The 14,476-nt window shown below is 46.7% G+C and overlaps 1 protein-coding gene across 1 annotated transcript; it reads left to right on the top strand.

The window, feature by feature from the left end:
* Positions 1-2,782: 2,782 nt before the first annotated feature.
* LOC109910196 (stimulator of interferon genes protein-like) lies at positions 2,783-10,789 on the top strand. Its single transcript, XM_031797252.1, has 7 exons — positions 2,783-2,789; positions 3,911-4,127; positions 4,271-4,451; positions 5,415-5,523; positions 5,721-5,962; positions 9,264-9,450; positions 9,597-10,789. The coding sequence occupies exons 1-7, from the start codon at positions 2,783-2,785 to the stop codon at positions 9,866-9,868; spliced, it is 1,215 nt and encodes a 404-aa protein (XP_031653112.1). The 3' UTR covers positions 9,869-10,789.
* Positions 10,790-14,476: the final 3,687 nt, after the last annotated feature.

Here is a 14,476-nt window from a genome sequence, read left to right as displayed (position 1 = left end):
CAGGCAAAAGGTAAGTCAAGGCAGGCAAAAAGTCCTAATCCAGAGTCAGGAAGGATCAGGACAGGCAGAACGGTTAGAACTGTGGGCAGGATCAGGGTCAGGACAGGCAGAAAGGCTAGAACTGTGGGCAGGGTCAGGACAGGCAGAAAGGTTAGAAGTGTTGGCAGGATCAGGGTCAGGACAGGCAGAACGGTTAGAACTGTGGGCAGGATCAGGGTCAGGACAGGCAGAAAGGCTAGAACTGTGGGCAGGATCAGGGTCAGGACAGGCAGAAAGGCTAGAACTGTGGGCAGGATCAGGGTCAGGACAGGCAGAAAGGTTAGAACTGTGGGCAGGATCAGGGTCAGGACAGGCAGAAAGGCTAGAACTGTGGGCAGGGTCAGGACAGGCAGAAAGGTTAGAACTGTTGGCAGGATCAGGGTCAGGACAGGCAGAACGGTTAGAACTGTGGGCAGGATCAGGGTCAGGACAGGCAGAAAGGCTAGAACTGTGGGCAGGATCAGGGTCAGGACAGGCAGAAAGGCTAGAACTGTGGGCAGGATCAGGGTCAGGACAGGCAGAAAGGTTAGAACTGTGGGCAGGATCAGGGTCAGGACAGGCAGAAAGGCTAGAACTGTGGGCAGGGTCAGGACAGGCAGAAAGGTTAGAACTGTTGGCAGGATCAGGGTCAGGACAGGCAGAAAAGCTAGAACTGTGGGCAGGATCAGGGTCAGGACAGGCAGAAAGGCTAGAACTGTGGGCAGGATCAGGGTCAGGACAGGCAGAAAGGCTAGAACTGTGGGCAGGATCAGGGTCAGGACAGGCAGAAAGGTTAGAACTGTGGGCAGGATCAGGGTCAGGACAGGCAGAAAGGTTAGAACTGTGGGCAGGATCAGGGTCAGGACAGGCAGAAAGGCTAGAACTGTGGGCAGGATCAGGGTCAGGACAGGCAGAAAGGCTAGAACTGTGGGCAGGATCAGCTTCAGGACAGGCAGAAAGGTTATAACTGTGGGCAGGATCAGGGTCAGGACAGGCAGAAAGGCTAGAACTGTGGGCAGGATCAGGGTCAGGACAGGCAGAAAGGCTAGAACTGTGGGCAGGGTCAGGACAGGCAGAAAGGTTAGAACTGTGGGCAGGATCAGGGTCAGGACAGGCAGAAAGGCTAGAACTGTGGGCAGGGTCAGGACAGGCAGAAAGGCTAGAACTGTGGGCAGGATCAGGGTCAGGACAGGCAGAAAGGTTAGAACTGTGGGCAGGATCAGGGTCAGGACAGGCAGAAAGGCTAGAACTGTGGGCAGGATCAGGGTCGGGACAGGCAGAAAGGCTAGAACTGTGGGCAGGATCAGGGTCAGGACAGGCAGAAAGGTTAGAACTGTGGGCAGTGTCAGGACAGGCAGAAAGGCTAGAACTGTGGGCAGGATCAGGGTCAGGACAGGCAGAAAGGCTAGAACTGTGGGCAGGGTCAGGACAGGCAGAAAGGTTAGAACTGTGGGCAGGATCAGGGTCAGGACAGGCAGAAAGGTTAGAACTGTGGGCAGGATCAGGGTCAGGACAGGCAGAAAGGCTAGAACTGTGGGCAGGATCAGGGTCAGGACAGGCAGAAAGGTTAGAACTGTGGGCAGGATAAGGGTCAGGACAGGCAGAAAGGCTAGAACTGTGGGCAGGATCAGGGACAGGACAGGCAGAAAGGCTAGAACTGTGTGCAGGATCAGGGTCAGGACAGGCAGAAAGGCTAGAACTGTGGGCAGGATCAGGGACAGGACAGGCAGAAAGGCTAGAACTGTGGGCAGGATCAGGGTCAGGACAGGCAGAAAGGCTAGAACTGGAAAGACTAGGAAAACCAAAACTAGAGCACAGGAAACATGGGAACATGCTGGTAGGACTTGACAGGACAAGATGAACTGGCAACAGACAAACAGTATGAATGCACAAGGGATAATGGGGGAGATGGGAAACACCTGGTGCGGTCTGGAGACAAGCACAAAGACAGGTGAAACAGATCAGGGTGTGACACACAGACACACAATACAATTACATTATGATGTCATTACCAAAGTGTTTGGCCTATAGATAACATACTACAAACAACAAGAAAAATAACATTCCTCATTAAGGCTGGAAACAGGAGACAAAGGGCTGTGAGACAGAGGTTTAATCCTAGACACATGAAAAGTGAAATGAATACGGAGGGTGTGGGGCAACAGAAGACGAACAGCAGAGGGGCTAAGGATTTTAGAGATGGGGAAAGGGCCGATGAAACGGATGGAAAGTTTACGGGGAAGGGTGTTACGGACGTATTCCACCCACACGAGTTGCTGGCTCCAGGTGGTGGGGTTGGCAGAGACGAGGCAGCGAAGAGCCGTCTCTAGGTCCTGATTGGCTGGCCGACGACCCAATGAGGGTGCAGAATGCCTTCCAGAACGAGAACTGAGGACCACAAACAGAGACCATGTCGACCGGAAGTCCATGGATCCAGAAGATGTGCTACACCATGAGCTGAGCCGTCTCCTTGGATGAGGGTAACTTGGTAAGGGGATAAAATGGGTTGCTTTAGAAAACCTATCCACCACCGTCAGTATCGTGGTGTTGCCATCTGATGGAGCAAGACCAGTAACAAAGTCCAGGGATATATGGGACCAGGGGCAGTGAGGAACAGAGTGGTTGAAGAAGGCCAGCCATTACTTGCCGCAGAGTCTAATTTTGTGCACACAGTGCAGGCGGCGACGAATGCAGAGACCTCAGGAACCATGGAAGGCCACTAAAAGCCTTGTCAGATGAAAGCCAGAGTCCAACGGGAGTCTGGATGGCAGGTCAGTCTCAAGGAATGTGCCCATTCTAGGACTGGTGCAACGGGCAGAGCCTGGGACAAACATCCGGTTAGCCGGACCCCTCCCCCCTTACGAACCAGGCTTCCCATGGTGGCTCCTTGGGAGGAGACAGCATTGCGGAGCTGATCCGAGTCTGCTGGGTCAGTCATGGCCAGTTTGTACTATCACGGCTCAGGCTAAGACCCAGATGCAGACAGTACGAGTATCAGAGTTTATTATAGTACAGGCAAAAGGTAAGTCAAGCCAGGCAAAGGGTCGTAATCCAAATCAGAGTCAGGCAGAAAGGTCAGAACAGTGGGCAGGATCAGGGACAGGACAGGCAGAAAGGTCAGAACAGTGGGCAGGATCAGGGACAGGACAGGCAGAAAGGTCAGAACAGTGGGCAGGATCAGGGACAGGACAGGCAGAAAGGTCAGAACAGTGGGCAGGATCAGGGACAGGACAGGCAGAAAGGTCAGAACTGGGAAGACTAGGAAAACCAAAACTAGAGCACAGGAAACATGGGAACACGCTGGTAGGACTTGACAGGACAAGATGAACTGGCAACAGACAAACAGAAAACCCAGATACAAATACACAGGGGATAATGAGGGGAGATGGGAGACACCTGGTGGGGTGTGGAGACAAGCACAAAGACAGGTGAAACAGATCAGGGTGTGACACACAGACACACAATACAATTACATTATGATGTCATTACCAAAGTGTTTGGCCTATAGATAACATACTACAAACAACAAGAAAAATAACATTCCTCAGTAAGGCTGGAAACAGGAGACAAAGGGCTGTGAGACAGAGATTTAATCCTAGACACATGAAAAATAACATTCCTCATTAAGGCCTGCTGGGGCAAGAATGCACAAGTGGTCTATCCAATAAGTCTCTCTGTGGAGAAGTAATGTATCCCCATCTCCTCCCCTACATGGCCTTCACCAATTCAATGCCCATATAACGCAAGGCACTTAGTTCATGATTATGGCTGTTGAAATGTCTGGCAACCTTTCAAGAAGTTGTGAAAATGACAAAAGGGACAGGTGTTTACTGATTATTTTTATGTTATATCTCTCATACTAAGTCATGGTGCTCTTATGTCTGTTCCTCAGATGCAACAGTTGGGAGTCTGGTCCCTCAGCCTCGTGGGAGTCTACCCAAAGCCGGTGCGATAGGATTGGCTACCATGGTGATGACGGCCATCTTTGTTTTGGAGCCTGAGAGCTTCTTCAGACACGTTGCAGCAGCGATACTCATCCTGACTGTGGGGCCCTCGCTGCATGGAGTGTTTCTTCTCATAGAGGAATGTCTTCATCATGCAACTACCCGGTGAGGGAACTTAACTTCCATACTCATAGTCATACTCATACTCACAAAACATGGTCGCTGAATAAATAGATCAATATTTACATATTACCTGCCTCCCTCTCTACCTCTCCCTCTCTCCTTTTCTCACCCCTCTATCTACCCAGGTACCGTGGTGGGAGGCTGGGTCAGATGGTGACAGCCTGTGTGGGTGTGTATACTCTCCTGGCTGTGGGGTTGGCAGCGCTGCTGTTTGGCCTGACTGAGCCACAGCCCTGGAGAGACCAGTGGAGCATGGTGGTCTTGGCCTGTGTCCTCTACCCTCTACTCAGAACCCTGGGAGTACTGGTGAGATAACAAGAGCCTGATCTGGAACTCTCACACACAATATGAAACAACACAGAACCCTGTGTGTCTCCAGCAGGGTTGGGGTGAATTCCATCTAAATCCCATTAAATTCAGGATGTTCCCTGAAGTTCCAATTCCAGTATACTTTTGAATGCTTTACAATGAGGACAATTTGGAATTCTGCATCGACTGGAATTGAAATAGAATTGAACCCAACCCTGGTCTCAAGGATGGTTTTAATCATCAGTCTGGTGTGGGTCTCCAAACCCTCTCCTTTAAGCCACAAATAACATAGTTGAGCTTCCTGAAGCCAATTATACTGAACAATACTGTAGCTTACATGCTGATGTAAAATGCTGACTGTGTGTTAGTGTGATTCTTGTTAGCTCACCAGAGTTGTGGTTTTTGATTGCTCATCATGGTTGTGGTTTCAGTGAATCCCAGTAAATATTTTCATACCAGATTCTCTGCATGTCTGTCTGTGATGTCTGTCTGTGAGTAATTATGCATGTCTGCCTGTGAGTAATTCTGCATGTCTGTCTGTGATGTCTGCCTGTGAGTAATTCTGCATGTCTGTCTGTGATGTCTGCCTGTGAGTAATTCTGCATGTCTGTCTGTGATGTCTGCCTGTGAATAATTCTGCATGTCTGTCTGTGATGTCTGCCTGTGAGTAATTCTGCATGTCTGTCTGTGATGTCTGCCTGTGAGTAATTCTGCATGTCTGTCTGGGATGTCTGCCTGTGAGTAATTATGCATGTCTGTCTGTGATGTCTGCCTGTGAGTAATTCTGCATGTCTGTCTGTGATGTCTGCCTGTGAGTAATTCTGCATGTCTGTCTGTGATGTCTGCCTGTGAGTAATTCTGCATGTCTGCCTGTGAGTAATTCTGCATGTCTGTCTGTGATGTCTGTCTGTGAGTAATTCTGGTTATTTCCCGGTTGATGTTTCTCTCTCCCATATCCAGGTTCCGTCTGAAGTGGAAGTGTCAGAGATTTGTGAGGAGAGGAAGATGAACGTGGCTCAAGGCCTGGCTTGGTCTTTCCACCTGGGCTACCTCAACCTGGTGTTGCCTCGTAAGTAGACTACCATCAGCTCACACACACAAAGAAAATCATAACCTCTGGATTTGATGCTGATGAATCAAAACGAACAGTCAGAGAGAAGGGTGTACTTATTTTGACAGGGGCATTTATTAAGCTTTTTTCTGTAACGTAACAAATACTGTATCATGTCAGCTGTGTGTATTTGTTTATCTGTATTTTTGTGGTAGGGTTGGAGGGTTCTATAGCAGAATTCCGTGCCTCACACACGGCAGGTCCGTTTGAGACCAGGGGTTCCAGAAAGCTCCTCATCCTCCTCCCTCTCAACGCCAACATCGCTCACAAGCTGGAGGATGAGGACACCAACATCCGTTTCTATGACAACCTCCCTAACACAGAGATCGACAGAGCAGGGGTCAGGGGGCGTGTCTACAAGCACAGTGTCTACAGCCTATTGGACGAGAACAGACAGGTAGGTAGGGATTACCTTACAGTCAGTCACCTTCTCAAACACTATGCCAAAGTGAAATGCATTACACTGGCACCACCATGTGGTCAAACAGTGAATCAACAGTGAGTGGTTAAGAACCGCTGGAAAATACAAAAATAATGTGGAAAAGCCCAACATGTGCACAACGTGGCCAAATGTGTGCACAATCTATAAACCCATTTGCAGATTTTTTGGGTTGTAGACCGGATTGCCTATTCCCAGTATTCCCTGTTTGTGTGTGTGTGTGTGTCAAATCAAATGTTATTTGTCACATGTACCGAATGCAACAGGTGTAGTAGACCTTACAGTGAAATGCTTACTTACAAGCCCTTATTTTTTTTTTTATAAAAAATAAAACAATTCTGGAAAGTAAAAAGAAACTGAAGCAATATTTTTTGGGGGAACAAAAAATAATAATTAAGGAGCAACAATAAAATAACAGTAGCGAGGCTATATACAGGGGGTACCGGTACAGAGTCAATGTATGTGGGCATCAGTTAGTACATGTAGGTAGAGGTAAAGTGACTATGCATGGATACTAAACAGAGAGTAGCAGCAGTGTAAAAATGGGGGTGGGGGGGACAATGCAAAAAGTCTGGGTATCCATTTGATTAGCTATTCGAGAGTCTTTTGGCTTGAGGGTAGAAGCTGTTAAGAAGCCTTTTGGAACTAGACTTGGCGCTCCGGTACCGCTTGCCGTGCGGTAGCAGAGAGAACAGTCTATGACTGGGATGGCTGGTGTCTTTGGCAATTTTTGGGGCCTTCCTCTGATACTGCCTGGTATAGAGGTCCTGGATGGCATGAAGCTTGGTCACAGTGATGTACTGGGCCATACGCACTACTCTCTGTAGTGCCTTGCGGTCGGAGGCCGAGCTGTTGCCATAGCAGGTGGTGATGTAACCAGTCAGGATGGTCTCGATGGTGCAGCTGTGTAACTTTTTGAGGATCTGAGGACCCGTGCCAAATCTTTTCAGTCTTCTGACGGGGAATAGGCGTTGTCGTGCTATCTTTACAACTGTCTTGGTGTGTTTGTGGGAGAGGCTGTTATCCTGGCACCACACTGCCAGATCTCTGAAGTCCTCCCTATAGGCTGTATCATTGTTGTCGGTGATCAGGCCTACCACTGTTGTGTCGTCGAAAAACTTAATGATGGTGTAAGAGTCGTGCTTGGCCATGTGGTCATGTGTGAACAGGGAGTACAGGAGGGGACTGAGCACGCACCCCTGAGGAGGCTCCGTGTTGAGGATCAGCGTGACAGATGTGTTACCACCTGGGGGCGGCCCGTAAGGAAGTCCAGGATCCAGTTGCAGAGGGTGGTGTTTAGTCCCAGGGTCCTTAGCTTAATGATGAGCTGTGAGGGAACTATAGTGTTGAACGCTGAGCTGTAGTCAATGAATAGCATTCTCACATAGGAGTTCCTTTACTCCAGGTGGGAAAGGGCAGTGTGGAGTGCAACAGAGATTGCATCATCTGTGGATCTGTTGGAGTGTTACACAAATTGGAGTGAGTCTAGGGTTTCTGGGATAATGGTGTTGATGTGAGCCATGACCAGCCTTTCAAAGCACTTCATGGCTACAGGTGTGAGTGCTACAGGTACATAGTCATCCAGGCTGGTTACCTTGGGGTTCTTGGGCACAGAGATGATGGTGGTCTGCTTGAAACATGTTGCTATTACAGACTCGGTCAGGGACAGGTTGAAAATGTCAGTGAAGACACTTGCCAGTTGGTCAGCGCATGCTCAGAGTACACGTCCTGGTAATCCGCCTGGCCCTGCAGCCTTGTGAATGTTGACCTGTTTAAAGGTCTTACTCACATTGGCTACGAAGAGCTGATCACAAAGTCGTCTGGAACAGCTGATGCTCTCATGCATTTTTCAGTGTTGCTTGCCTCGAACCAGCATAGAAGTAATTTAGCTCATCTGGTAGGCTTGTGTCACTGGGCAGCTCACAGCTGTGCTTCCCTTTGTAGTCTGTAATAGTTTGCAAGCCCTGCCACATCCGACAAGCGTCGGAGACGGTGTAGTACAATTCATTCTTAGTCCTGTATTGATTGTTTGATGGTTCGTCAGAAGGCATAACAGGATTTCTTATAAGCGTCCGGTTAAAAATCCCACTTCTTGAAAGCAGCAGCTTTACACTTTAGCTCATTGTGGATGTTACCTGTAATCCATGGCTTCTGGTTGGGGTATGTACGTACAGTCACTGACGTCATTGACGTCATCAATGCACTTATTGATGAAGCCAATGATTGATGTGGTGTATTCCTCAATGCCATCGGCAGAATCCTGAAACATATTCCAGTCTGTGCTAGCAAAACAGTCCTGCAGCTTAGCATCTGCGTCATCTGACCACTTCCTTATTGAGCGAGTCACTGTTGTTACGCACGCCTCTATGAAGAGGGAACGCAACACCCTGCTACAACTAAACTCTCCGTGAAGTGAAAGAGGTATGGACTGTAGGTGCGAGTAAGGATGACAACAGGCAGAATGTGGTACCGTTTACAAGGACTTTATTCCTTTACACGGTAATATGGGGAAAAGGGGCTGGACGGAACCAAAGCAAAGAAAGTAAATCTCAAAGCCCCCCCCCCCTCTCCTATCTTACCTGCCTACCCACTACTTACCTAATTTAGCACCACCTGGTGCCCTAACCAAAATACAGGGGGTGGTCCGCCCAGGTCTTACCTATTGTGCCTAGACAATGAATATACTACGGGTATATGTATGCCCGCGGGCCTCTTGCCTAAGCACTCCCTAGGTGCCTTCCCCTTCCCCCCTGGGAACAAATGAAACAGGAGAACAAATAATTTCTCAAACAAACTAAGAAACAAAGGACATCAAATAAGCTCTACCTGAGCAACAAACTCACAGAACATACCAACTGCTACCAACAACTAACATAGTAAATTATCCACAGCCATCAGCCTCCTCTCTCAGCAATGACCTCCCTCACATTCAATCTCTCTGCAATGACTTCCAAGCAATGACTCTCTCCTGAACAGAACACTGGCTTTTATATAGCTTCAGAATGAATGTGTAACTGGAGACAGCTGCGTCTTGACGAGGGGGCGGGGTCAGCTCTCCAATTAGCCATGGAGTCGACCAATCAGCTGCTTGAGGGATTTCAGGAAGCCATTTCCTGAAATAAACACATGCAAATACACAAACTACAACACATAAACTGGGGAACGTAACACTGGTACTTCCTGGTTTAGTTTTTGCTTGTAAGCAGGAATCAAGAGGATAGAATGATGGTCTGTTTGTTATGTGTGTGTTTGTCTGTAGGCCCATCACTGTGTGGTGGAGTATGCCACCCCTCTGCTGACACTGTATAAGATGTCTCAGGAGAGTAGTGCAGGGTTTGGGGAGAGGGACAGGAGAGAGCAGGTGCTGCTGTTCTACAGGACTCTACAGGACATACTGGACTGCTCACTGGAGTGCAGGAACCGCTACCGACTCATCCTGCTCAAAGGTTAGATGTCTGTCTTTCAGTCCGTTTGTCCGTGTGTCTCTCTGTCTGTCCGTCCGTCCTTCTCTCTTTCTCACTCTCATAATATAAGATTGAATGTCCTCCTATGTGCCTAATATTATGACCTATGTAATTTCTACTTCTTGTAGATGAGCATGAGGATGACCCTCACTTCTTGTCCAAGGCCATTCTGAAGAACCTGGATCAGCAGGAGAAAGAAGAGTTCTATGTTTTCCCTGTCAACCCTCAGCCTGAGGTGGACCACCCACTCATCCCTCCCGCCACGATCCGCATAGATGACATGCACCAAATTGAGCCAATGAGCAGTGTACCATCACTCATGATCAGTCATGACATGCCGCGTACACTCAGGGAACCAGACATCCTTTCTCCATATGGTGGGACAGGTCTAAGGAGATAAACACTCACTTACATTTTAGTAGATGCTCTTATCCAGAGCAATTTACAGGAGCAATTAGGGTTAACTGTCTTGCTCAAGGGCACATTGACAGATGGTCAAATCTTTGTTGGTTTACTATGTTTGTTTGTTTACTATAGTTAAACACTGGATGTTCAGGTTCTCAATGCAAAAAAAAAGATATTATTATACAACATAATTAGTTTGAAGGAAAATGAAAACAGTAGAAATACAATAGATCCTGAACTGCTTAACTGAATATGAATGCTAGGTAATACATGGCAAGGAATTTAGGTTGCTACTGGTGTGTAGCTGTGTAGCAGGATATTGTTAATTGTGTAATACAGTCCTATATTGGCTGTAACATTTAGTGTTGTTTATCTGTGATCAATTTGTGTGTCATGTATGCATAACTGATGTAGGCATATAATAACAACCCCGCTTATTTCTTACATTATCTGCATGTTGTTCTATACTCTCCTAAGCTCTGTAATTTATCTGTCCGTACTGTGTGTACACCGCTATGATGGATTTACATGGTTTGCACAGACTGAATGTGCATGCTTGAACCACGGTGTGAAGTAAACAGAGATAGAGAGAGAGATTCCATCTTTGCATGCCTTTGCCGGGGCTAGGGAGTGAGCTGAGAGCTGAGCCTGGGCTGATCATTCAGAGGAGAACAGAGCCTGAGCCACAAGTTATCAGGCATGTTATCTAGCTACAGTCAGTACCATAGAAATATAATGAATTGAATGGGCTTGGATGCTCTAACCCTGGCAAATTGACTGGTAAACTCATGGGTACACTCACAATGGATGCCTGGTATTGAGATGTGATAATTTTCATGGTATTTTGGAATGTTCTATCAACTGATGCTGGATTGCCATGGTAATGTAGAATGTTCATTAAAATAATGCTAACTGATGTGGCACATGCAATGGAATGTATTTCCTGTAATGCTAGTTGAATTGACTCAACAAATCACATCACAGATTGAAGGGTACACTTCTTGCTTTTACTTCCTGGCATGGGTCTAGGTCGAAAACATACAGGATAAGACAACAAGGTCACAAATCTGGGACCAGCACCATTGCTAACTAGCATAGCTAACAGTTGTTGCAAAGAGTTATAAGATATTATACAACGGGTGGGTCTAATCCCGAATGCTGATTGGTTAAAACCGCATTCCAGCCGGTGTCTATTCCACAAGTTACCTCCGGCTAAATCTATTACGTTAAAATGCCTATTTACTCTTCTTCCATCTGACTGCGCAATCCACTTTCTCATCAGCCTAGCCAAGCAATTTATAAACTTGATCTCCACTATAAAAAGCATCTAGACATTATCTCACATTTCTTTTCGATTAACATTTCGTTTTCAACAGCGGAGATTTGTATAAACCTAGCTGTCTGTCTCTCTGACATTTGCAACATTGTTTCAATATTCAAATTCGATCTCCAGCTGTCCCATAGTAATGAACGTGTCAGGAGTCGGGACGGGACAGACAGGCAGGCAACGTTTCTCAGCCAGTCGAAATCATGAATCAGCTGGCATCATTTTTTATGGATATAAACAAAGAAATGTCAAATGAAAAAAGGTAGAACTAAAGGAAGTGCATCTAGTTTTCAGTCTTTCCAGCTTCAGTTTGAAGTGATTGTGTTAGTTGTGTTGTTGGCTAGCTCCTCTGAACAACAGTGTACTGACTAGGGAGCACATTTTCTATGCCAGGTGAAATCTGGCATCATTAGCCCATTGTTATGGATGTATCCTAATAAATGTCTCTAGAAAACAGCTTAAACAAATGCAAATGCAGCTACTTTGTAGTTATTCTGGCTGCACTTTTGACGTGACTGTAAGTTAGCCGTAGTTGGCTAGCTAGCAAGCAAGGGATAAGAACGTTACCAGCCAGTATGACAGCGGAACATTTAGAACAAACTACTGGGTCAGTCCATAGATACAGAACAAAAAGACTGAATGACTGGGTCTCGTCTCTAGCAACCGAACCAGCCGGCTTAGGTAGCAACCCTATATTTGTGTCGGGACTATATCTTGTGGAAGGATGAAATATTGTAAATAATTGAATAAAAAAAAAAAAAAATGTAAATCATTATTGAAATATGTTGGTAACCCGTTGTATAAAAGTGATAATACCTTCGAAGCCGGTGTTTGGAGGATATATTGGCACGGTGAAACAAAGTGCATATGGTGTCTGTGTGTGTTAGCCTTAGGGCTCTAATCAATCCGTACCATGGATGTTCAGCGTTATAATTTAAAGGCAATGGTCCCGCGTTAGCGGAGACTGCATTCACGGGCAACGCTGCATATGTCTGCTCAATCAGAAATGACCTTTCAATTTCTATCTCGCAATCTGCAACCCCTGAGGGATTGCCGTGTTGAGGATCAGCGTGGCGGATGTGTTGTTACCTACCCTTAACACCTGGGGGCGCCCCATCAGGAAGTCCAGGACCCAGTTGCAGAGGGAGGTGTTCAGTCCCAGGGTCCTTAGCTTAGTGATGAGCTTTGAGGGCACTATGGTGTTGAACGCTGAGCTGTAGTAAAGGAATAGCATTCTCACATAGGTGTTCCTTTTGTCCAGGTGGGAAGGGCAGTGTGGGGTGTTCCTTTTGTCCAGGTGGGAAGGGCAGTGTGGAGTGTTCCTTTTGTCCAGGTGGGAAACGGCAGTGTGGGGTGTTCCTTTTGTCCAGGTGGGAAACGGCAGTGTGGGGTGTTCCTTTTGTCCAGGTGGGAAACGGCAGTGTGGGGTGTTCCTTTTGTCCAGTTGGGAAGGGCAGTGTGGAGTGCAATAGAGATTGCATCATCTGTGGATCTGTTAGGGTGGTATGCAAATTGGAGTGGGTCTAGTGTTTCTGGGATAATGTTGTTGATGTGAGCCATGACGAGCCTTTCAAAGCACTTCATGGCTACAGATGTGAGTGCTCTGGGTCGGTAGTGATTTAGGCAGGTTACCTTGGTGTTCTTGGGAACAGGGACTATGGTGGTCTGCTTGAAACATGTTGGTATTACAGACTCAGACAGGGAGAGATTGAAAATGTCAGTGAAGACACTTGCCAGTTGGTCAGCGCATGCTCGGAGTACATGTCCTGGTAATCCGTCTGGCCCTGCGGCCTTGTGAATGTTGACCTGGTGATAGACCATGCCTGAGCTATGTAGCAGGTGACTGAGTCTGGGACTGGTCTGGGTGTTCTGGACTGATTTTGAATAGATTTGAGCAGTTTCAGAGTGTCTCAACCACTGAATATGCTTGGAGGACAAAACGTTGTGACAGAAATAGAGCACATCAGTGATATATGGTGCATTTGATTAATTTACTTAATTAGGTCAATCATTTGAGAACCTGTGAATACCTGTTCTCAATCGGATGAGGAAGCTGACAAACACACACAAACATGGACACACGCACTCACACACAAACAAATGGGAAATGCAAGCAGAGTGGCTGTCTGCAACAGCCCAGCCAGACACAGTGGTAAGCCCCACAGACCCACACATTATGTGGTTTCCCTTCACTTCCATAGAAAGATAGTAAACTCCCTCTTTACTGATGTCATAATGGTAGCCAGATCCTCACATGATCTGGGCAGGGCTGGTGTACAGGTATAGTCACACAAGGGGAAAAGTCCATTTCTGTGACTCATAACTGAACTCTTTTACAGTCAGACTCCTTCCTGGGGCACAGATCTAGCCATAGATTATGAACAGGTCCAACATGTGAGTTTAAAAATAGCACATAAGTCTATATATATACTTGTTTTTTCATGTTTTTCTTGTTTTTTCATTTCCAATACCCACAACACACATTTTTATTTTATTTAACCCAGCAAGCAAGTCAGTTAAGAACAAATTCTTATTTACAATGACAGCCTACCCAACACATCTTGTGCTGAGATACAGTGCCTTAGGCCACTGCGCCACTCAAGAGCCCAAGAGCTGTTTGGTGAGAAAACATTGACTCTTCTAGATACACATTAATTTCAACATGTCTGAAACACTTGTGTGAGTGTTGAAAGGGCCCAGGGTGAGAGGGAAACAGAGAGGAGAGCAGGAAGGGAGGATCCAAGGTTCAGGGGAAATCCACTTCCTGCCTGGTCAGTGAGTATCAGGCCATGTGATGTGATTCACCTGTGACTCAGCCCAGGTAGTGGCTAGCTGGGCTGGCCTGGTCTAGATTCACAGGCACAGGTAGGGAACAGAACACAGTGTTTTCCAGTGTATTCCAGAACCTACAGGTCACATACTTATGAAAGGATTCATCAAAAGGGAATCAAGACAACCATTTCCGATATCCAATACGATCATTTTTAGGGGGCTACCTTTTTAGGCCTAAATTAGGTATCCATAATTCTGTCATCAGTTGAAAATACATTATGAGATCAGAAGAATCTTTGTTTAGAACAAAACAAAACAATTTGTTCTAAATATGAGTAATTGTTTATTTTCATTTTCTTGATAACCTAACAAATAGCATTCATTGCACGGAAGACAGAATACTGGATAAAAGGGGATATTATCAGTATTGAGTAGCCAGTCAATGCAACGTCTAGGCATGTTGCGTGAGGCTGATTCAACCCGGTTCAGCAGTTGCTCTCTGTC

This window comes from Oncorhynchus kisutch, linkage group LG19, assembly GCF_002021735.2.
Source record: "Oncorhynchus kisutch isolate 150728-3 linkage group LG19, Okis_V2, whole genome shotgun sequence".
NCBI classification, from domain to species: Eukaryota; Metazoa; Chordata; class Actinopteri; order Salmoniformes; family Salmonidae; genus Oncorhynchus; species Oncorhynchus kisutch.
Note: the sequence above shows the minus strand (reverse complement) of the source record. Positions and strands in the feature narration are given on the sequence as shown.